Here is a 23,129-nt window from a genome sequence, read left to right as displayed (position 1 = left end):
GCCTCATCGCTGAACAAAATTTGTCAAAATTTGAACACATTTCGAACCGAACACTGATTTTGGTAATAAAATTCAATGATTTGCAAGCGTTGCTCGTTAGTAAGTCTATTCATGATGAAATGTCAAAGCATACTGAGCATCTTTCTCTTTGACACCATGTCTGAAATCCCACGTGATCTGTCAAATACTAATGCATGAAAATCCTAACCTCAAAAAAATCACCCTTTATTTATTATTTCTTATTTAACAGCCAATGTGAATTGATAGCTTTTCGTTTTATGATAATAAGTGTGTTCGGATACTTTTCCAGTTAAAATTTGCAGAGAGAGAGCTTTGCGCTATTACACGGCATGTAGATGTCTTATGACACTTTTTGTATTCACATGTAATTGAAAATGTTTTTCAAAATTGTCAATTTATATACGATTTATCAATTTTGCTATCACCCTGTATGTTATTTTCGTATGACATACCCTTAAATTTGAGCAAAACAAAAGCTGCGTAATAATTGTTAAAGTTGTGAGAAACCTGGGTAAATCATAAATTTGTAAAAACAATTTAATTTGGGATTGCTTTCATTCGACTGACAGCAGCAGCTGATTTCATTATGTTTTTGTCAGAAGGAATAGAGCACGCTCTAATCGAAAAAAAATTACATGTGCTATTTTGAAAACTGATTTTCATATGTTAGTTTCATTCTTTAACACGACATGTACAACTCAACATGTGCTAAATTTGATATGTCATAAGACATCTACATGCCGGGTAATAGAGCCTTAAGAACTGGGGCCTAATTATCGCATTCGCTATCTAGCGAGTTTTTTTTTCGAAGATTAATTCCGTTCCGTAAGTCATTTGTCGAAATGTTATCTACTTCGGGGAAGAAAAAATCGATACGCCGAGCATATTTTGCTATCTTAAAGGAATACAAAGCATATGGTGATAGTTAAAAAAAAAAATTCACTACTAAAAAAATAAATAAAACACATTCTAAACAATATGCAATTATTTTTATACCCTACAACACAACTGTGGTACAAGGTATTATAAGTCAGTGCATTTGTTTGTGACACCTAGAAGAAAGAGTTATAGACCCATTGATTACTATACCGATCGACTTAGAATCACTTTCTGATTTCGATTTAGCTATGTCCGTCTGTCTGCCCATTTTAATTTGTTTACAAACTACAGGTCGCATTTTTCATCCGATCGTGTTCAAATTTCGGTAAAATTTAGATATAGCTCTTATATATGAGTTCTTCCGATATGTAATAATAGTGCAATAAAATGGTCATTTATATATATATTTATTTATTTATTTTTATTTTATTATTTATTTATTTATATATATATATATATATATATATATATATATATATGTATATATCAAAGTAATAAATTTTTCATTCAAAATCTGTGATGTATTGTATAGCTATAGATTATTAGCTTCAAGTCTTTACTTTGTATAATTGTTAGCGGAATAACGCCTACTTTCGTTCAAAGAATTTTATATTCTTGTTGTGCGGGTAAAAATAAATAAATAACAATTACATTTACAATTTTCCTCAATCCAATGGTATCCACCGAATTTTGAAATTCGCAAGACTAAAGATGTTACAGCAATTTCAAACTTACCTCAATTTTTTCACTATTTTTCGAATATTAATTATGCGATTTTGAGCTTGTTTTTTGAAGAAAAAAACATAGGAGTTGCACTAATCCGATTTGTTTGCCATAATCTTCAATACTGTATACTCAACTATACTCAACTCGTTTTTGACCTTAAAAATGACCTTGAATTTTTACGCCAAAAAAGATTTGGTTTTTTCAATGTTTTTCATAGAAAACTTTACATTATTGCTTCATCTAGCACCACTACGGAAAGAGATTTTCCTCACGAATCCAATGGTGTCCTCAGAATTTTGGAATTCGCAAGACTAAAGATGTTACAGCAATTTCAAACTTACCTCAATTTTTTCACTATTTTTCGAATATTAATTATGCGATTTTGAGCTTGTTTTTTGAAGAAAAAACATAGGAGTTACACTAATCCGATTTGTTTGCCATAATCTTCAATACTGTATACTCAACTCGAAACAAATTTTCGCATCAAAAATTGTAAATTTTCTAAGGGGGTAGCCTTTGCTAAAAAAATGCAAAAAAAAGTAAAATGTGAAATTTTATCTTGTTTTGTTTATTGTACGAATTGTTTTCGAATTTCGAACTGCGGAGTGCTGGAAAATGATCGAAATTCGAATAAATGAAGGAGTTACAGCGTTTTTGACCTTAAAAACGACCTTGAATTTTTACGCCAAAAAAGATTTGGTTTTTTCAATGTTTTTCATAGAAAACTTTACATTATTGCTTCATCTAGCACCACTTCGGAAAGAGATTTTCCTCACGAATCCAACGGTGTCCTCAGAATTTTGGAATTCGCAAGACTAAAGATGTTACAGCAATTTCAAACTTACCTCAATTTTTTCACTATTTTTCGAATATTAATTATGCGATTTTGAGCTTGTTTTTTGAAGAAAAAACATAGGAGTTGCACTAATCCGATTTGTTTGCCATAATCTTCAATACTGTATACTCAACTCGAAAAAAATTTTCGCATCAAAAATTGAAAATTTTCTAAGGGGTTAGCCTTTGCTAAAAAAATGCAAAAAAAGTAAAATGTGAAATTTTACCTTGTTTTGTTTATTGTACGAATTGTTTTCGAATTTTGAACTGCGGAGTGCTGGAAAATGAACGAAATTCGAATAAATGAAGGAGTTACAGCGTTTTTGACCTTAAAAACGACCTTGAATTTTTACGCCAAAAAAGATTTGGTTTTTTCAATGTTTTTCATAGAAAACTTTACATTATTTCTTCATCTAGCACCACTACGGAAAGAGATTTTCCTCACGAATCCAACGGTGTCCTCAGAATTTTGGAATTCGCAAGACTAAAGATGTTACAGCAATTTCAAACTTACCTCAATTTTTTCACTATTTTTCGAATATTAATTATGCGATTTTGAGCTTGTTTTTTAAAGAAAAAACATAGGAGTTACACTAATCCGATTTTTTTGCCATAATCTTCAATACTGTATACTCAACTCAAAAAAAAATTTCGCATCAAAAATGTAAAATTTTCTAAGCCTTTGCTAAAAAAATGCAAAAAAAGTAAAATGTGAAATTTTACGTTATTTTTTTATTGTACGAATCGAATCGAATTTTATCGCATCAAAAATTGAAAATTTTCTAAGGGGTTAGCCTTTGCTAAAAAAATGCCAAAAAATAAAATGGAAAATTTTACGTAATTTTGTACAATTGGTTCTTTTGAATTTTTATACCCTACACCAATACTGTGGTACAGGGTATTATAACTTAGTGCATTTGTTTGTTACACCCAAAAGGAAGGAAGATAGACCCATTGATAAGTATACCGATCGACTCAGAATCACTTTCTGATTCGATTTACCTAGGTCCGTCCATTTTAATTTGTGTACAAACTACAGGTCGCAATTTTCATCCGATCGTCTTTAAATTTGGTACGGGCATGTTTTTCGGCCTAGATTTCGGTTCAGATTTGGATATAGCTCCCGTATATATGTTCTTCCGATTAGCAGTAATACTGCAATAAAATGGTCATTTGGTAACCGATCTCTCGAAATTTGGCAGGAAAAGAAAAGATAGAAAAGATTTTCTCTTGACTCTCGACATTACTGGCGAATTTCATGGAAATCGGTCCAGATTAAGATAAAGCTCTCATATATATATATATATATATATATATATATATATATATATATATATATATATATATATATATATATATATATATATATATATATATATATATATATATATATATATATATATATATATATTGCCGGGGGTGGTCAATTTCTTCAGGTGCAATGGGAGGTGGTCGTTCTCCAAGGACTACATTCACCCGGTACCCATTTATGCCATCTGCTACCGTGTCTACATGAATGTTGTCTCGATCTGCCGGATATGCCGCTGATCTAGAGGTTCTCTCTTGTAGGGCTGAACCTCACGCTCTAAATCATGTAGATCTACCTTAAGGCGTCTGGGCAGTAGATATCTATTCACAAGATGATGGTTTGGATGGTCTATGCGATAACAGTCCAAAAGGTATTGCTTATACAGCATGTAGTTATGTCTTCGCACTGGTAAGAACTTTTTCTCCTGATGGAGGAGTTCCACTTGAGAACTGAGAAGACAGCCCGTCGCAGTTCGAATATTATTCCACCGCGTGTCACATAGTTGACACCGAGACCACACCGGCGCTGCATAAATTACCACAGACCGGCCAATTGCATTGTACGTGGTCAACAAGGTTTCTTTGTCTGCACCCCAAGTGCTGCCAGCAAGTGACTTGAGGACCTTGTTTCTACTTTTGACTTTATCGCTAATTGCTGTGGCATGTGGGGAGAATGTGTAAGAGCTGTCAAATGTGACGCCAAGTATTTTGGGACACTTGAATCATTTCTCCATCGACCATTACAGTCAGCTCAGTATTCACCTCACGCGTATTCGTAGTGAACAATGTGCCTGAAGATTTGGTGGCAGATATCTTCAGATTTCTCGTTGTTTTATTTGTGTTTATTTGCGGCGTTTTGGCCGCAATCAATCGAAGCACAAACACAAGTTATTTAAATTAGAGTTCATTTATTCACAGAGTTATCTTAAACTAACTTAAATGTAATCTAGCTTAATTTAACAGCGACTATTTGTCCGTCTATGTCTATAGTTTAATTATCAAAACCTCTTGAGCCTGTGTTTCACTTTCACTGTATCCGTTTCGTTGTTTTATCGGCTATCTTTCATTACATGTTTATTTGATGATCGATTACTTATACAGGCTCTGCCCACCACATCATATTATACTCTAGGTCAGTTCATTATAATACTGGTCCCACATGCTATATATAAAACATTGATCTTATTTTCACACATTCCCACAAGCTACTTCTTTATTTGTTGCTGTTTTACTAGTCCAAATTTCATTTGTATTCGTAATTCATCCTCTTTGAGAGCTTGCAAGTTTTTTAATTTAGTTTCCTCATTATCATTTTTGTGTGTATTGAAATGGGTTCTTAAGTCGCCTTGCAATCTGAATCCCTGAGGACACAAATTACATCTGTACACATTATCCCCCAAATGACCCCTTAGATGTTTAATTAAATCATTACTCTGTGCAAACCCTCTATCGCAATATTTACATTTATAAGGTTTTTCTCCTGTGTGTGTTCGCATATGTCTTCTGCAGTGATCAGCAAGAACAAACCTATAAACGAATATGGAATATTTGAAAATTTGGTGTTTTATGAGATTGATTAAACTTACCTCATGTCACAGTAGTCACACTTATGATTCTTTTCCCCATTATGATACATTTTATGCTTTTTCAGTAAATATGGTTTTACAAAGCCACTTCCACAGATATCACATACATGTGATTTATTTTTTGTATGTACTGCCTTATGGGAGGCCAAATCGCTAAGGCATGGAAATTTTTTAGGGCAATCAGGACATTCATATGGACGATCAGTGCCATGTCTAAGTAAATGCTGTTTCATGTTACTAAGACTCTTAAAAGCTTTTCCACATTCCGAGCAAAGATAAGGTTGCTCTCCGGTATGTGTTCTTAAGTGGTCTTTCAGAGAACTGGATTGTTGGAATACTGAAAAATATATTCCAATAACTACAAATATGTATATAAACAGCATAAAAAAACATACGTTTCTTGCAAAATTCACATTCATATTTTGTTGTAATTTTTGTTTCGGGGTTATTTTCAATGGGTTGCCGTAAGTGAATACGTAAATGACGCTTTAGACTTTTTCTCGTTTTTAAACGACTACCGCATTGAGTGCAAACATGTGGTTTTTCTTCGTGATCATCCATAGCTTGGGAAATAATTGATTTATATTCTTCACATTTCTCCACACCCTCTGCAGCATTTTCAGTTCTACAATCTCTATAAAATTTTAAATTTAAATAACATATTGGAAAGCTAATCTTACCTTGTTATGTTATGAGGTGGCCAATCATCAATGTCATTGTCATTGTCACTGGCACTGGTTTCCGCGGTTTCGTTTTCCCCATGTTTTTTCAAGTGATTATTCATTGCACCTAAAGTTTTAAACGCTGCAAAAACGTTTGTGAGCATTACAACTAGCAGTTTTCTTTTAAAATTGAATGCCTTTCAATACCTGTTCCGCAATAATGACATTTAAACTCCTGAATATCTCGCAGATGAAGTTTTGTATGTCTTCTAAGGCCTTTACGGGTTTTCAGTTTACTACCACATTCGTTACAGGAAAATAATTTGTCTTTGTCATTCTCTTCAACTCGGTTGCTATCATCTAACGATTCCCCTGTATCATATTCTTCGATATTATACTTATGTTCTCTGTTAATAGCAATATAAAAGCAAACAAATGTAGGAGGTTCTTTATTATGCAAAATTTGAATGGTTTGGTTGGTAGTCATATATTTGGTGCTAGAACAGCATGAAACAAGGATGCATTTTTTTTGCAAATTTGCCCGCAATACATATCAAGGAGTGCAGTTTGATTCAAATTTTAGATTATTATGGGACTTTAAAATGGCTGAATACCTGAGAAAAATTTATGCAGCCGGGGATAATTACCGTTGAAAAAATTGTGCGATTTTTGGCAAGGAGTTTTTCATTATTGACGGACATGCTAACCCCTGCATCACGGGAGTACCCATGTTCAAGAATTTCATTTTGGCAATTTTGACCGTGGTCTGGGAAGGTCAAAAAATGCATCTTGAAATTAACTGTTAGAAATTGCAAAAGAAGCATAGAAGACCGAGGCCTTTGAAAATCTTTTCTGAGTTCGACAAAAACATAAAACGGTTTGTAGCAATCATGTAAGTTTTTTTTCCAACACTTAATGTATATTTAATTCAATTTATTTTCATTACCTGTTGACACTACTCTCGTAACCATCATTATCGCTGTCTACACAATTCTCCTTTTCGATGAATTTTTCCCTTTCATGTGCTTGTGATGAAGGGTCTTCCATTTCAAACTTAAACACATTTAAATAGCTAGTCTGCATTATTAGGGGGTCATTTTCGCTGAAAACCATGTCGCCTTCTTGCGACCCATGGGCCTTGACGTCCGTATCTATATTCTCCTGGACCAGGTCATTGTTATGATGTGTTGTCAAGTGTGTAAGAAGTTGTTCAAAAATGGTATAGTAGTTATTGCATTCACAGCATCGAAGTATGTAGTCCTCTTTAAAATGTAAAGATGGCGATATAAGAATGTCGCCGTATTTTATATAGTCCATGTATTTGTCCATGATTCGGACCGATAAAATCACAACCAGATATTCCTCCTGCCTGGGTCAATTGTAGATGTTTTGTTTATATTTACTTCTTATTAGGCATCCAATGTGCATTGATAGTTTGTTTTTGTTATAGGGTGACATAAGGACTGTTTGCATTCAAAAATTACCAATTTATGTAACTGAAAATGGACCCTTGTATAAATCCCCCTTATTCCGGTTGGCGATGGCGTAGTCAAATGTCGAAATTTTTACAATGAAACGAATTTTCGAAGACGAAAATTCGTTTACATATTTGGTATCACGTATGTCTAATTCCACTGTCAAACTTGACGAAAACGATCGACATATAAGTTAATTGCATTCTAAATTACATCGGGCCTGTTTGTAGAAGGAGTATGGAACCTACTTTTACATAATTTTTTTATTTACTACAATATTTTTCTATTGTTAAACTGTCGAAGGCGAATAAGTTAAAGAATGTCACGAAATGTGATATTCACCTTCGACTACGACTGCTGTCGAGTTTCTCCTTCGACAACGGGAATAAGGAGAAACATACCCTTATATGCTTTGTTTTATTTAGGCTAAATCACAAGAAATCGGTTCTTACTACATGTTATTGCATGATATCGATAACTTACCAGTACAGCTTTGCACTGGTAGTCTAAATGTACATGTATAAATAATTTAAGCTTGTAAGTGATTTTTCTTAACTAGTTTTGAACTGATTAAATTTAAAAAGTAAATAATTTTTTTTGTAATTGATCTATTTATTCTTTATTAGTTGAGGTATAGAAGCAGATTTCATCATCGGGATCAAAAGAAAAACTGTAAAAAATCAGGTTGATAGTTCCAAATAATAAACATCTAAAATTGTAACTAATAAATAAGTAGTATAAACAGACATGTATATATAATATAAATTTAAAACTGAAATACTTAAATTTTAATAAATAATATCACAATAAAATGTTTTATCTGCAAAATATTCCCTTTATTTCGGTTGCATGAAAAGCGGCCAAGAGCTTAGCTCTTGTTTCCTCGTCATCATTTTTATGAACAGAAAAATGTTCTTTAACCAATTTGGCGGTAGCAAACCTCTGAGGACACAATTGACATTGATACACATTCTCGCCCAGATGGCAACGAACATGTTTGGTTAATTCATTTGACTGGCAATAGGCCTTTTCGCAATATTTACATTTATAAGGCTTTTCACCAGTATGTATCCGTGTGTGCCGTTGCAATTTTTCGTTTGTAAAGAACCTTTAAAAATTAAAAAAAATAACTGTAAAATTGCAAGAACATAGAGCAAAATTTTCGTCTCGACATTTTGATTTATGGCAGTAAAAGATTTGATTTCTTCTTTTAGTACAATTTGAGAAGTCGAATACCAGAAATGTATTAAAACATAATATTCATACATACCGTTTGGCGCAAAATTCACAGCAAAATTTTTTCTCATCTGTATGATACATTTTGTGTTTTTTCAGTAAAAAGGGCTTTGGAAATCCCCGTCCACAAACATCACATATATGACGCTTTGGTCTAGCTCTATGTACATCATAATGTGATGTTAAGTCGGTGCGGGTAGGAAACTTTTTGGGACAATCTGGACAAGAGAACATCCATTCACTTGTATGTCGGAATGAATGTTGCTTTAGACTGCTGGCTGTTGTAAATCCTTTACCACACTCTGAACAAAGAAAAGGTTTCTCTCCTAAAATTATATAAATTTATATATATTATTGGCTGGCTATTGAGTTTTCATTTAATTTTTTATTAACTATTCTTAGTAAGGTAAAAAGTAAAATTGGGCCTACAAAAATATTACATTGATAACACAACCTGAGTAATTCTAAAGGTCAATTTAAATCTAAACGAATGTTTTCGACTACTGATGTTAATGATCAACTTGAGTTATAAGAGTGCGGCTTAGATAGGATTCATTCCGTTTTTAATTGGATTCGGAAAATTGGATCAAGTGTCCTGAGATCAGGTTTCAGCAGTCAATGGCGGATTTGGCATATAAAGGTTTTCTGCGAGATAGAAGCGATAATAACTGAAGAACATACTGTAAATTAAGGAACCTCGCTAAGAGAGTTAAAAGAAGGATTAAGAAGAATGTGCATCGTGCTCTGCTTGATAGTTGTAGTACTTATAAGGGCTTGTGGAAAGTCATTAGAGATAATGGACTTCTCAAGACCAGTTCCTCAGTTACTACTGGCAACTCTCCCATGGTACTCAATGAGATGAACCGTTCATTTGTAGACAACCAAACTGATGTGCAAGGCGATGTGTCGGAATTTCTTCGTTTCGTTGCTAATGATGGCTTTTCTTTTAGCAGCATTACTCCCGATGAATTGTTTGATGCTTTTATGTCAGTTAAATCTAATGTCGCTGGGTGTGACGGGTTCCCTATGAAGTTTTTTAAGATAATTTTCCCATATATTTCCGATTTTCTTCCTTTTTTGTTAATAACATAACCATGACCTCCACATGTCCAAACTGCTGGAAGATTGCTAGGATAAACCCTATAAGGATAAAGAGCAGCACTGGAAATTTATCGGAATATAGAACTATAGCGTTACTGCCGGTGCTTTCGAAGGTGGTGGAACATGTTTTGTAGAAACAGTTTATAACCTACATTGACCGCAGTTCGCTTTTACATGATTTTCAGGAAAGGTAGATGGACGTCCATGTTGCTTTTAGGTCTTATATATCTTATATAAAAAAAAAAAACAAATAATAAATCATAATAATAAAAATAAAATTGAAAAACTCGTTGTTGAAAATTAGTAGATTTGATAGAAATTTACACAATCGTGTTGTTGAAAATTAGTGCTTATTGTAATTTTATTGAATAGGCTCTTATAGGGCTTTAAAACGACAAAATTCAGTAAAGAAAAATAAATAAATAAAAAAACAATGTAAGGATTTAATATACTATTTGTTATATCTTACCACTGTGGGTCCTCAGATGTTCCTTTAACATATAGGCATGGGGAAATCCTAAAAAATGTTCAATTAAAATAATCCTTTTTGTATTAAATATATCTATTACCTCTATTGCAAAAAGTGCAGACATGCTTGAAATCTTCCTCATTTCCCTTATGATGCGTTTCCATATGCTTTTTTAATGATAGCTGAGATTTCAATTTGCTCTTGCATTTGGTGCATGGATAAAGTTTTTCACACTTGTTTTTGTTATGTGTTGTTTGATTTGAAGGCATTACTACCGCTAAATTTCTAAAAAATAAAGTAGAAATTTCAATTTCTGATGCATATGCATATATGATTTTTGCAAACGTTTTTCCGGGAAGGCAGGTATACTCATCATCCATATCACTGTCTTCATCCAAAAAGAAATCAATGCTTTGATCGTCACTATAACAGCTTTCAATTATGTCATCATCTTCATCAATCTCGTCATTAGTATCTAAGAGGTCATCATCACTTCCATTTTCTTCATTTATGAATTGATCCGACTGCAATGACTCTTCATTCACAAACACATCCTCCTTTACCTTTGCTTTCAAAGTTGTTTTAGCCCGAAAACTGTCATTTGTTCTAGTATCTTCATCATATTCGCTAGGTGCCCTCAACAACTCATTGATTCGCTGTTCAGTTCTTAAGCATTTTTCTTGAAACTGATATATATTCTTCACTTCTTTGACACATTCAAAGCAGATAATTTTTGGAAAACTATCATGTTGTTGTTGTAGATTAAGTTTTGGTATAGAAGCCTTTAACATATCCAAAATACTTAAGCCATCGAATATTGTGTGCAAGGGAAAAATATGACCAATTTTATTTGTGGAGTCTTCTGAATCTTTGGTATTTTTGTCACACATACATGTACGACACTTATTTTGGAGGGACACATTCATTTTTACACAATATTTGTTTGTTAATGTTTAATTTTCCATTGTTTACAAATTATACCGCTAGAAAAGATACAACAAAAAAAATAACAAAATTATATTACCATTATTCAATACACGTAACGTATCATTAGCTTCGTTACGTATGTACAATAAACCTTTTTTTAAAAAAGCTCAAATTTTTACAAAAAAAATGTCGAAAACTGGAAGTTCATTTTCTTTCAAAATATTTTACGAAAATCAATAATTCAAACAGATTAATAATTCTTAACATACATATGAACAGTATAAGGAATAAACAATGATTGTACCATTAAGGTGTATATTCTATTTAAACAGTCTCTTCTTTCATATAATTAGTTTTTTAACAAAATTGGCTGATCTTGATATATACATTTATTTACGAAATCCTTCGATTGACGGATATATTTTTAGAACACGCCCTTACGTTATGCGACCCCTATAATTGGCTCAGTTAGCTTTTAGCATTGGTGAATACACTTTCCCACCTCTGCATATTTTGTGTTTTGTCCAGCATTTCTGTTTAAATTCATATATAATTTTGTTGTATTACTGTTTACCATCAATCTGTTAAAAATAAAGTATGCCTCTGAAAGTTGAGGACATGTGCCGTACGTGCATGTTGGACGGCACTATGAAAAAAGAAGAGTTTGCTAAAATTATGGTACCTCTCAGCAGCGTTGTTATTGATATGCTGAGAGCATCTGTACCTCAGCTAAAAGTGGAGCCCAACGACAAGCTCCCCCAGAACATATGTCTGGATTGCACTAACAAAGTTAAGGAGATACATCAGTTCCAAGAGAATTGCTTGAAAGTGGAGCGCCAATACAATGATATGCTGCAAGCCCCTGTCAAATCGGATGATGAACAATCATTGTTTGATATGTTTGAAAAAGAGATCGCGGAAGGTGAGAAGCTGTTGAAGGCGGAATTAGAGGAGGATGTATTTGTGGACGAGCAGTCTTTTCATTCAGACCAATTCAAAGATGAGGGGACACCAAGTGATGAGCCCATGGAAATGAATGAAGATGAATTCATACAAAGTTGTAGTGATGATTTGAGCATTGATTTTGTTCTGGACGAGGATAGCGATAGTGACTACGAAGACAGGTAATGCCCTTTACATACAATGCAGGTTATGCTAAAATTTTTTTAGCCACTCCATATCTGATTCAAAGGTATTAAGGTTAAGAAGAATGGGGTCTTTCAAGGGATTGGTCCATTATGCACCTACTTGGTTTTCGAGTATAGCGAGAAATTTGCATAACATTTTACATATGTTGTGCACATAACTTCGTATGATTTTTTTTGAATTACTTTAACTCAACTTTTATTTTTCAGTAAAAAAGACAATTCTAGGAAAAGCAAAATTCCAACTATAAAAAAATCAACTAAACCCAAAAATGAGTCAAATGAATTGTACCCTTGTACGAAATGCAAAAAGAAATTAAAAACTGAAACATCGCTAAAACGACACTTGGAACTACATGAGAAAAGATCCACAGTAGATCGGGAAAGAAAATGCGTTTGTAATATCTGTGATAGAGGTAAGTTATTAGCATAAATTACAATAAATATAATAGAAAGATTTTTGCAGGATTTCCCCATGCTTACATGCTAAGAGACCATTTGCGATCCCATAGTGGTATGTTGCATTATTTGTGAAATACATATATCATATACGGAAAAATAATATTTGTTTTATGTGTTCAACTTGTTTTTTTTAGGAGAAAAGCCCTATTTGTGCTCTGAATGCGGCAAAGGCTTTACCACATCCAGCAGCTTGAAACAACATACATTCCGACACAACAGCGAAAGACAATTTACATGTCCAGATTGTCCCAAAGCATTTACCACCCGAACGGATTTATCTTCTCATTCCGTGGTACACAAGGAAAAACCCAGAACGCATGTATGCGATCTTTGCGGTCGTGGTTTTACCAGAGCTTTTGTTTTAAAACAACACAAAATGTATCACAGAAATGAGAGAGCATTTTCTTGTGAATTTTGTGAAAAGCGGTAAGATTTTAAAATGTTCAGTGTTCAAGTTTCTATTATATTAATATATATATTTTTTTATAGATTTAATACCAATGAGAAATTACAACGTCACACCAGGATACATACAGGAGAAAAGCCCTACAAATGTAAATATTGCGAAAAAGCCTATTGCCAATCGAATGAACTGACCAAGCATTTGCGTTTTCATTTGGGAGAAAATGTTTATCAATGTGCGCTATGTCCACAAAGATTTGCCACAGTGAAATTGGTAAAGGAGCATTTTATTTTACACAAAAATGATGACCCCGAAACAAGGGAACAAAATGTAGCAGCACTCAATGCTTTGGAAATTAAAGGAATATTTACTAGATAAAGAAATAAGACTCCTGACTGTTAATTTATTAAGAAACTTAAAAATAAATGTTAATTTTATATAAATTATTTAATTTTAACTATATGTCACTTCTCCACAACGATAGCAATATATGTGAGAGGGTGTAGGGAAATTTTTCGTAACTATGTTTCAAGACAGAGAACATATCTCTTTGTTGAAAAATGCTAGTTTGATGGAGGAATGAATACTAGTAGGAGATTTGGAACGATAAATAAGCCAACAATTTTACAGTGGGTTTTGTTTGTTTTGAAGCTTTTTCTTTTGTAATAAAGACGATTTTGATTTTGAGATTTTGCCGTATGACAAGATTTTTACGTAAGTTTTTTAACTTTAATTTTAAACAGCTTTAACACCATTATTCACAAAACTTGATGTTGATTTGGATTAGGTTTCTTTGACAGATATTCTTTATAGAACTGTCAAATAAACCTATTTTAAGGCTTCATTAAGTTTTAAGAATACGGCCGTAATTTTTTTTTTGGCTCAAAATATAAAAACATCACTTTTGTATGCCACCGTGGCGTAGATGTATGCATTACCTCCTATGACTCTGATGGCCTGGCAGCAGTTTAAGCGATAGTCTTTCTTGATTCTAATCTATAAATACAATAATAAATTAATATTTAATTATAAGTTGCAAAATATTGGGCATTTTTCTTTCAGTAAAAATATGTTTAATAAACATTTCTTTATATAAATCGAGAACCTAAAAATATTACACATTAATTTTTTCTACTTAATACCTAATTTTAATTTAATTTTGTTCTCTTCAGCTTCGCGAGCTATTAAATTTCGTTTTCGCGTTTCTTCATCGTCATCTTTGTGCATTGCAAAATGCGAACGCAATTCTCTTTGTAATGGAAATCGCAAGGGGCATAATTCGCATTGAAAGATGTTTTCGCCCAAGTGCTGTTTTAAATGTTTGTTGCAATCATTGCTCTGTGCAAAGCCTTTGTCGCAATATTTGCAACGATAAGGTTTTTCTCCTGTATGGGTACGCATGTGTCGTTTTTGTTTCTCCAGTGTTACAAAACTAAAAAGAAAAGTTGTCAAAATATGACGATAAAATCATTTAAAACCAACCGTAAATCGCAATATTCGCAGGGAAAATTCTTCACTCCATCATGATACAATTTATGTTTTTTCAACAAATAGGCCATTTGAAACCCAGATCCGCAAACATCACATATATGTGGTTTATCGTTTTTAGTGTGTACCATCATATGACCATAAAGACCACTCGAACATACGAATTTCTTTGGACAATGTGGACATTGAACATTTTTATCTCCTCGATGTCTTAACAAATGGGTGTTAAGGCTGCTGGCAAATCTAAAGCTTTTACCACACTCCATGCACAAAAATGGTTGTTCGCCTATGGAAAAGCAAAGTGGTAATTAAAGAGAGCTATATCAGGAAACTTCCTATAATATTTATTACCCGTATGTATGCGTATATGATTATTGTAGGCCGATATTTTGGGAAAAGCTTGAAGGAATAACAGAAATAATCAGTTATCATTAGGTATTAAAAGCCTATGTCGCATTTATGCAGCGTAACCAAACAAACTTGATACAAACACATAACAATTAGGTACCAATTTTTATATTGGTTTTTGTTTAGCTTAAGTTAATTTTTCTGGGATTTTCAAGTTTATAAGACACAAGCACTTACCTTTTCCACAGTGTTCACATTCAAAACTTTTCTTGGTACTTCCTCTGTTTTGTTTTTCTTTTTTCGATAAATGCTCTAATCTATGTCCACGTATATGTTCGCGCCAACTTTTCAAATCTTCTAGTACAGCTTCACACTGTTGACAGAGTATTGTACCATCTTCGTTTTTGTTAGGTTGTATTTTGTCCACAAATCTGTTCATACGTACTTTACGCTTTGGTCTCATTTGTTCATTTTGACTTTTGGGGGAGGTTTTTTTAGTCCCTCTCTTATTGCTGTGGGCAATTACAAAACCATTAGATAGTTCATATAAAATAATCAATGCAACACTATACCTTTTGGCATCAGCAGTGTTCCACTCCTCATCCGTATTTGTATCATTAGTTCCATAGATGTGCTGTGATTCATCATCGTCTTCCGATTTATTGTTGCCATCTGTTTCCATTTCAATATCCTCCCATTCATCAAGCTCAACTTCTGCCTCGCCTTCAGCAACTTCTTCTATGAATATGGGAACTTTCTCAATTTCTATCTCATAATTAGAAATGCATGCAGCGTTCTCTTCCTCCCCCAGAGCTTCCATTTCTTGCATATTTTCATCGATATATTCAATGGATTGTTCTATTTCCAATTTTTCGACATCACTTATTCCAGAGATATAAGCCTCTTTCAATATTTTCTGAAACTTTTCATTTGCTTCCCTGTAGGTTTCTATGAATGAATGCGCCACCTGTAGGCTTTGTATGCATTCCAAGCATACTATCTTGGGCAGTTTATCCTCTGTTTCAAGCTTAATTTGTGTTACCATTTGCAGCATTTCTTCTATTGTAGGACCTTCTCTATCATCTGTCGGATAATCGTAAATACTTTTGTTGCTAATTTGATGCTTTTTCCCCAGGTTGATGGTAGCGACCATGCAAGCTCTGCACAAATTATTTAACGAAGACTTGTTACTCATTTTTATTTTATTTCTATAGTGAGAGGCCAAATTAAAGATCTAAAGGTAAACAAAATGATTGAACAGCTGTTGTTTTCTTCTTCTTTTTCCCATCTAAACAATTCGCGATAAGATATTAGTTAAAGGAAGGTTAAATAAAGGTAAATAACAGCTGGCCAGCTGACGAAAAACTTGGAAACGTTTTTTCAAGGTGAATTAAAAAAAAAAAATGGTCTTACGCGAACAGATGAAAACAGCCGGCCAGTTTGACCAGTGTTGACAGAATTGGTAATTTCTCCCTAAATTGAGAAATTATTTTCGAAAATGGGGACTAAATTTTTGACTTAGGGATATGATGGGGGTTCGGAGCGAAATAGGGTTTTTTTGTTCAAAGTTTTGTTCATAAATTAAAAAGGAGAGTAAGCAAAACTTTACTCTCTTTGGCTACTGCTTGAGTTTGACAACTGGTTTTTACTAAACAGCTGTTCGATGCTGCAAATATCTGCTGGGAAAAAACGTCCAGTAGAAATTTTCAAGCTCTCGCTCTCGCTCTCACACACTCTATCCATCACCTATATTTCAAACGAAAATGAGAAGTACAAATCAGGAGATCGATTTATAGAGAAGATTTATAGAGAATGCACAGACCAAATAAAAACATGGTTATAAAATCATTTGGAAGTCATGAGAGAAATCATTGTATAAAATGTTAGCCTAATCGGATGAAAACTGCTCGAAATTATAAATGAGCAAATAAATAAGGTAAAACGCACCATTGAAACCAATAAAACATACAAAAATTATGCCTGCAATGGTTTAAGTGTTGCCACTTTCCTCACTATTTGCCATTTTCCTTACTATTAATAGAGTACTACTTTTTCGCCTATTTTAGCCAACGTTTCGCCGACGTTTTTTTTTATATGAAGTTTGACAGCATTCCGCTTGAAAAGCTGAACAGAATACTCATCTTATACTTGACTTGCAATGAATGTATAATGCTAAAACAGGACCTTCCATCCATTTTTCATAACTTCAAAATTGTATGTCCATGCTTTCACGTAACAAACATACAGAGCCGGTTTGGCCGCTTTTCAAAAATATTTTTTTTTAAGACATAAATTCTACTTAAAAAAAGTCTTAAAATTGTTTGGGGATATTCGTTTGAAATTGGGGATTTTGGGGGACAAAGGATTCGAAATTTGGGAACAAGAGTTGAAAAAATACTGGCATCCCTTTGTTTGACGGTATTACGATATCAATTTTGTGTTTACATCCACAGCAAACGACCCAATTTTTTCCCCGTTTTCTTAGTTGGTGTTTCTCTTTCTCTCATTTTATCTGCATACGTACACACACGCGCTCAAATTTCTTTGGTTGTGTTGAGAAAAATGTCAATTCTGAAATTACATCTTGATGAGATAGTGGATTGTACCATATGATTTGTGGTTATTGTTTGGTTGCCCAAAAAGTAATTGCGGATTTTTCATATAGTCGGCGTTGACAATTTTTTTCACAGCTTGTGACTCTGTAATTGCATTCTTTCTTCTGTCAATTATCAGCTGTTACTTTTAGCTTGCTTTAGAAAAAAAGTGTAAAAAAAGAATATTTGATTAAAGTTCATTCTAATTTTTATTAAAAATGCATTAACTTTCTTTTAAAAAATCCGCAATTAATTTTTGGGCAACCCAATACAAACGAGACCACCTGTAGTTAAATGTGTTGTTGTAGCAGTTTGTTGTGTCCTATCTTTCGCCTACTTGATTCTGTTGAGTGTCAAGACCCAGGAACTGTGCGACTAAGATGGGGTGCGTCCACAGGGATCTGGGTCTGAGTCGAGTGGATCTGGATGGGCAGTTAAACAGGTGACGGTTACAATCAGGACATACATTGTGCACGTCGGCATTAATCCTTGCTTTGTAGAAATTGAAGCGGCTGCATCTGCCGGAACGTAATTGAGCCAGAATTACTCTGGTTTGCCGGGGGAGGTCGATTTCTTTAGGTGCAACGGAAGGTGGTCGTTCTCCAAGGACTACATTCACCCGATAGCCATTTACCGCATTTGCTACCGTATCTGCATGAATGTCGTCTAGACCTGCTTGATATGCCGCTTGATCTAGAGCTTCTCTTTTGTAGCGCTGAACCTTACGCTCTAGATCATCTAGATCTACCTTAAGGCTTCTGGGCGGTGGATATCTATCCACAAGATGTCGATTTGGATGGTCTCTGCGATAACAGCCCAAAATGTATTGCATAGACAGCATGTAGTTATGTCTTCGCACTGGTAGGTGGTCCACATGAGATCGCAGTTCGGATCTGACATATCTGAATATTATTCCACTGCTTTATCGCAAATTGCTGTGGCATGTGGGGAGAATGTGTAAAAGCTGTCAAATGTGATGCCAAGTATTTTGGGACACTTGATGGTCGGAATCATGTCTCTTTCGACCATCACAGTCAGCCCAGTATTCACCTCACGTGTATTTGTAGTGTACAATATGGCTGAAGATTTGGTGCCAGACATCTTCAGATTTCTTGCAGCGAAATATGAAGTAAGTTCGTTGAGGTAGACGTTCAACCTACCGCAGATGTCAACAATGGGCGGGGGGCCTGGTGCCATGGTCGTACAATCGTCCCTATATGATACGATCTCTATGCCTTCTGGAGGGGGTGGAATGGAGGATAGGTAGATGTTAAACAGTGCCGCAGATATCACCCCACCTTGGCGAATTCCCTTTTTCACTCTACGGTGCTTCGACTTCCTATCCCTAAATTCCACAAATGACTGGCGACCACACAGATAATTCGCGACCCAGCGTTTCAGGCCTGGTTGGAGGGACGTGTTGGCGATGTCCTCAAATAGTTTGGAGTAGCTGAACGTGTCGAATGTCTTCGAGAGGTCCTGGGCCACGAGGACCGTCCTATCACATGGCCTGGGCTGATTGAAGCCACGGCAAATGTGTGCGTTGATGGCATGCAAAGCAGTTGTTGTGCTATGCAGTCTACGAAATCTATGTACAGTAGTAAGGTACTCAACGCCAAATAGATCCATATTCTTCAACATCAATTTAGAGATTCTGTCCGGGCCCAACGCCTTGGATGATTTGGCGCCATGGATGACATTCGATCCTTCGTCCACCGTAAATTGAATGGATCTCCTCCTTGCCCTGGCACTCTCGGGATGCACAATAAATTGACGGTTGAACAACCCGGCGCATCTCTTCGGATCAGTCACAGTTACTTCGTTAATCCATTTAAAGTAAAGGTATTTCTTTTTAGCAGAAGAGACAAGGTACCCCCGGTGGCAGCCGGAGAGAATGCCCGATTTACTTTAAGCACAAAATACCTTGTTGTTTTGTTAAAGTACAAAATTTTGCAAAGGGCAAAAATAGTAACTCTCCCTGCGCATATGCTAAAGGGCTATTGACAATAGCGGGGGTGCAAACTTCATGTCATGCAGCGACTGTGTTCTACAGTTGTCATACCTTTAATGCTGTATAGTCAAAAGTCCATCTTCTATTCAATGATCAGCCGGATCCAAAGGTTGGTTGGTTTCTTCATCACAGTCGCTCTAAAGGCTCTAGAAGACGGTATGTAGGGGTATAGGCAATTATTACTGGAGATCTCTTGTTCCGACAATATCAAGCTTACAGCAAGGGCAAGTCCACAGAAGCAGCCTTTCGGCTTGATAGAGGGACGCTGGCTTTCAACGAATATACAATGATAGAATTTCTTGCCATTTAGGGTGCCATCACAAAGGTAAACCTGATATTAATCATAGAGTCTAGAAATTTTAGGCAATGCTAGCACTAGAAAGTTTATTAATAACTTACTTATGGCAGGCTTGGGATCTACATAGACAATTTGAATTTTGTCAACGACATGGCATATCTGCTGACGAGTCTTACAGATTATCTGTTATAAAATATGATTGTCGACAAATTCACAAATTCGCGACAACTATATGAAAATATCATCAACGATTTGTATGGGCTGTCTGCTATGTCTTCAACGATTTAATATGGTCATGCGACCTTCTTTTAAGACGTCTTGACGACGCGCCCTTTCCCAATTAGGTAGTTGTTATATTCACCCTTATTCCCGTTGTCTAAGGCGATAATCGACAGCAGCCGTAGTCGAAGGCGAATTACACATGCCCTGGTATTCTGTAACTTATTTGCCTTCGATAGTTTGATAATAGAAAAATATTTTGATAAATAAAACAAGTAAAAAGGCGTTAAGTTCGACCGGGCCAAACTTTGGATACCCACCACCTCGGGTATATATGTAAACCACCTTTCGTCATAATCCGCTGAAAAATGTATAATTTATGCCCCCATAGCAGCTTTATCGAAATATGGTCCGATTTGGACCAAATTCAACACGGATATTGAGAGGTCTAATAAGTATAATTTATTGTTCAATTTTGTAGAGCTTTTTGGTAGTTATATTCAAATATAGACCGATCTGAACCATATACGACACGGATGTCGAAAAGCCTAACACAAGTCACTGTGTTAAATTTCAGCGAAATCGGACAATAATTGCGCTTTTATGGGTCCAAAACATTATATCGAGAGATTGGACTATATGGCAACTATATCCAAATCTAGACCGATCTGAGTCAAATTGAAAACGAATGTTTAAGGCTCTAGCACAACTCACTGTCCCAAATTTCAGCAAAATCGGATAATAAATGTGGCTTTTATGTGACCAAGACCTTAAATCGAGAGATCGGTCTATTTGGCAGCTATATCCAAGCTATATCCAAATCTGGACCGATCTGGGCCAAATTGGAGAAGGATGTCTACTGGACCAACACAACTCATTGTCCCAAATTTCAGCAAAATCGGAAATTATATATGTGGCTTTTATGGGTCCAAGACCCTAAATCGGCGGATCGGTCTATATCATGATATAGTCCGATATAGCCCATCTCTCGAACTTAACCTGCTAATGGGCAAGAAAAGAATCTGTGCAATGTTTCAGCTCAATATCTCTGTTTTTAAGGCTGCAGCGTGATTTCAACAGACAGACGGACGGACATGGCTAGGTCGTCTTAGATTTTTACGACGATCAAGAATATATGTACTTTATAGGTTTCGATGTGTTGCAAAAAACGGAATGACAGAATGAATATACCCCCATACTTCGGTGGTGGGTATAAAAAAATATAAAATAGGTTCCATACTCTTTCGAAAAACAGACGCAAAGTAGTTTAGAATGCAATTAACTTATATGTCGATCGTTTTCAACGATTTAATATGGACATGCGCCCTTATTTATATGACTGTAGTATGCATCAAACAGACATCTTTGAAATATTGGGTTGCCCAAAAAGTAATTGCGGATTTTTCATATAGTCGGCGTTGACAAATTTTTTCACAGCTTGTGACTCTGTAATTGCATTCTTTCTTCTGTCAGTTATCAGCTGTTACTTTTAGCTTGCTTTAGAAAAAAAGTGTAAAAAAAGTATATTTGATTAAAGTTCATTCTAAGTCTTATTAAAAATGCATTTACTTTCTTTTAAAAAATCCGCAATTACTTTTTGGGCAACCCAATAAAAGTAGTGCTGGAGTGAATAAGATATAATTTCGTAACAACAATTACCTGAGATAACATTTTCTCTGGCAGCTAGACATCCATGAAATCTCTGGAAAACTTGTTTATGCATACAAAACTACGACTTGCAGATCTGTCAAAAAGACGGTGGAACTGTTCAAAATTCTCATGTTTTGGCTGCCAAGTCACAGGAAAGTCCCAAAGTAGAGCACACGAGCTCGCAAGGCTAGCAACCAGTGATTTTCCAGATAAGGTCCTTCGAACATCTTCAAATTATGTGGATCTGCCTTAACTACACAGAAAAAAAAACCTCTTAGAAAAAAATAACAACCAAATTTGTATGTGAAATTTTAAATTCTCAACGAATTTTAGAATTGAATCGAAACATTATTTGTTGAAGTACGTAAGTCCCTACAAGAGACTTGACAGACAAAATTGTTGAAATTTTGTTGACTTTCAACAAATTCTTTAGTTGAGGTAGTTGTAAAAATTGGTATGCCATTCATGACTTGCAAACCCAGGTTCGAGTCCCCCGTGTTCCACTTGGGTGTCATTGGCTATAGCATAGGCGTTATTTTTCTGAGTCGATAACGACAGGTCACTATCTATCTACAAGATTTGCTGCAATTGTCAAACTTTAGATTTCATTGATGACTTGGTGTATGTGCAAAATTTCCAAGTATTGGGTTGCCTAAAAAGTAATTGCGGATTTTTTAAAAGAAAGTAAATGCATATTTAAAAAAATTTAGAATGAACTTTAATCGAATATATAATTGCCATTTTGTTCGATAACCTTTTGCCATCTTCCTGGCAAATTTAGTATTCCACGTTCAAAGAACTTCTGGCCTTTATCTGCAAAAAACTGAACTAAGTGCGATTTTATAGCCTCATCATTGCCAAAAGTTTTACCATTTAAGGAGTTCTGCAAAGATCGAAATAAATGGTAGTCTGATGGTGCAAGGTCCGGGCTATATGGTGGATGCATCAAAAGTTCCCAGCCAAGCTCACTCAGTTTTTGACGAGTGACGAAAGATGTGTGCGGTCTAGCGTTGTCCTGGTGGAATATGACACCTTTACGATTGACCAATTCTGGTCGCTTCTCCTTGATGGCTGTATTCAATTTGTCCAATTGTTGACAGTAAACATCCGAATTAATCGTTTGGTTCCTTGGAAGCAGCTCAAAATTTACCACACCCTTCCAATCCCACCAAACAGACAGCATAACCTTCTTTTGGTGGATATCAGCCTTTGAAGTGGTTTGAACTGGTTCACCATGCTTGGACCATGATCGTTTTCGACTAACGTTGTTGTAAACAATCCATTTTT

General features: G+C 34.9%; 3 protein-coding genes across 4 annotated transcripts in view; 1 reads left to right on the top strand and 2 right to left on the bottom strand.

Annotated features, from left to right (window-relative positions):
* Positions 1-4,950: 4,950 nt before the first annotated feature.
* The window catches only part of LOC106087903 (zinc finger protein 729), a 75,903-nt gene continuing 57,724 nt past the window's right edge, over positions 4,951-23,129 (bottom strand). Inside the window, exons 2-13 of the mRNA XM_059367054.1 lie at positions 10,643-11,280; positions 10,398-10,582; positions 10,298-10,345; positions 8,762-9,053; positions 8,316-8,599; positions 7,975-7,997; positions 6,963-7,381; positions 6,224-6,423; positions 6,035-6,158; positions 5,750-5,988; positions 5,355-5,691; positions 4,951-5,295 (exon numbers count right to left, since the gene is read on the bottom strand). Of these exons, the coding sequence (XP_059223037.1) occupies positions 4,974-5,295; positions 5,355-5,691; positions 5,750-5,988; positions 6,035-6,158; positions 6,224-6,423; positions 6,963-7,381; positions 7,975-7,997; positions 8,316-8,599; positions 8,762-9,053; positions 10,298-10,345; positions 10,398-10,582; positions 10,643-11,223 (3,054 nt within the window). The 5' untranslated portion in view covers positions 11,224-11,280 and the 3' untranslated portion in view covers positions 4,951-4,973. The remainder of the gene's footprint in view (positions 5,296-5,354; positions 5,692-5,749; positions 5,989-6,034; positions 6,159-6,223; positions 6,424-6,962; positions 7,382-7,974; positions 7,998-8,315; positions 8,600-8,761; positions 9,054-10,297; positions 10,346-10,397; positions 10,583-10,642; positions 11,281-23,129) is intronic.
* The window catches only part of LOC106087904 (zinc finger protein 530), a 58,096-nt gene continuing 46,680 nt past the window's right edge, over positions 11,714-23,129 (top strand). Inside the window, exons 1-5 of the mRNA XM_059367053.1 lie at positions 11,714-12,348; positions 12,580-12,785; positions 12,836-12,883; positions 12,966-13,257; positions 13,321-13,601. Coding sequence (XP_059223036.1) covers positions 11,822-12,348; positions 12,580-12,785; positions 12,836-12,883; positions 12,966-13,257; positions 13,321-13,601 — 1,354 coding nt within the window. The 5' untranslated portion in view covers positions 11,714-11,821. The remainder of the gene's footprint in view (positions 12,349-12,579; positions 12,786-12,835; positions 12,884-12,965; positions 13,258-13,320; positions 13,602-23,129) is intronic.
* On the bottom strand, positions 13,631-16,341 carry LOC106087902 (zinc finger protein 555). 2 transcript variants are annotated; one of them, XM_013253110.2, is made up of 6 exons: positions 15,643-16,341; positions 15,308-15,582; positions 15,074-15,121; positions 14,717-15,008; positions 14,377-14,666; positions 13,631-14,230 (listed from the first exon to the last, which is right to left on the bottom strand). In XM_013253110.2, exons 1-6 carry the CDS (start codon positions 16,263-16,265, stop codon positions 14,226-14,228), a joined length of 1,533 nt encoding a protein of 510 aa, XP_013108564.2. In that variant the 5' UTR covers positions 16,266-16,341; the 3' UTR covers positions 13,631-14,225. The 2 variants fall into 2 exon arrangements, with proteins under 2 accessions (XP_013108564.2, XP_013108563.2); XM_013253109.2 differs by having other exon boundaries at positions 13,631-14,666.

The sequence above is a fragment of the Stomoxys calcitrans genome, chromosome 4 (assembly GCF_963082655.1).
Source record: "Stomoxys calcitrans chromosome 4, idStoCalc2.1, whole genome shotgun sequence".
NCBI lineage: Eukaryota > Metazoa > Arthropoda > Insecta > Diptera > Muscidae > Stomoxys > Stomoxys calcitrans.
The sequence above is the reverse complement of the archived record's forward strand: the minus strand, read 5'-3'. Positions and strand labels throughout refer to the sequence as shown.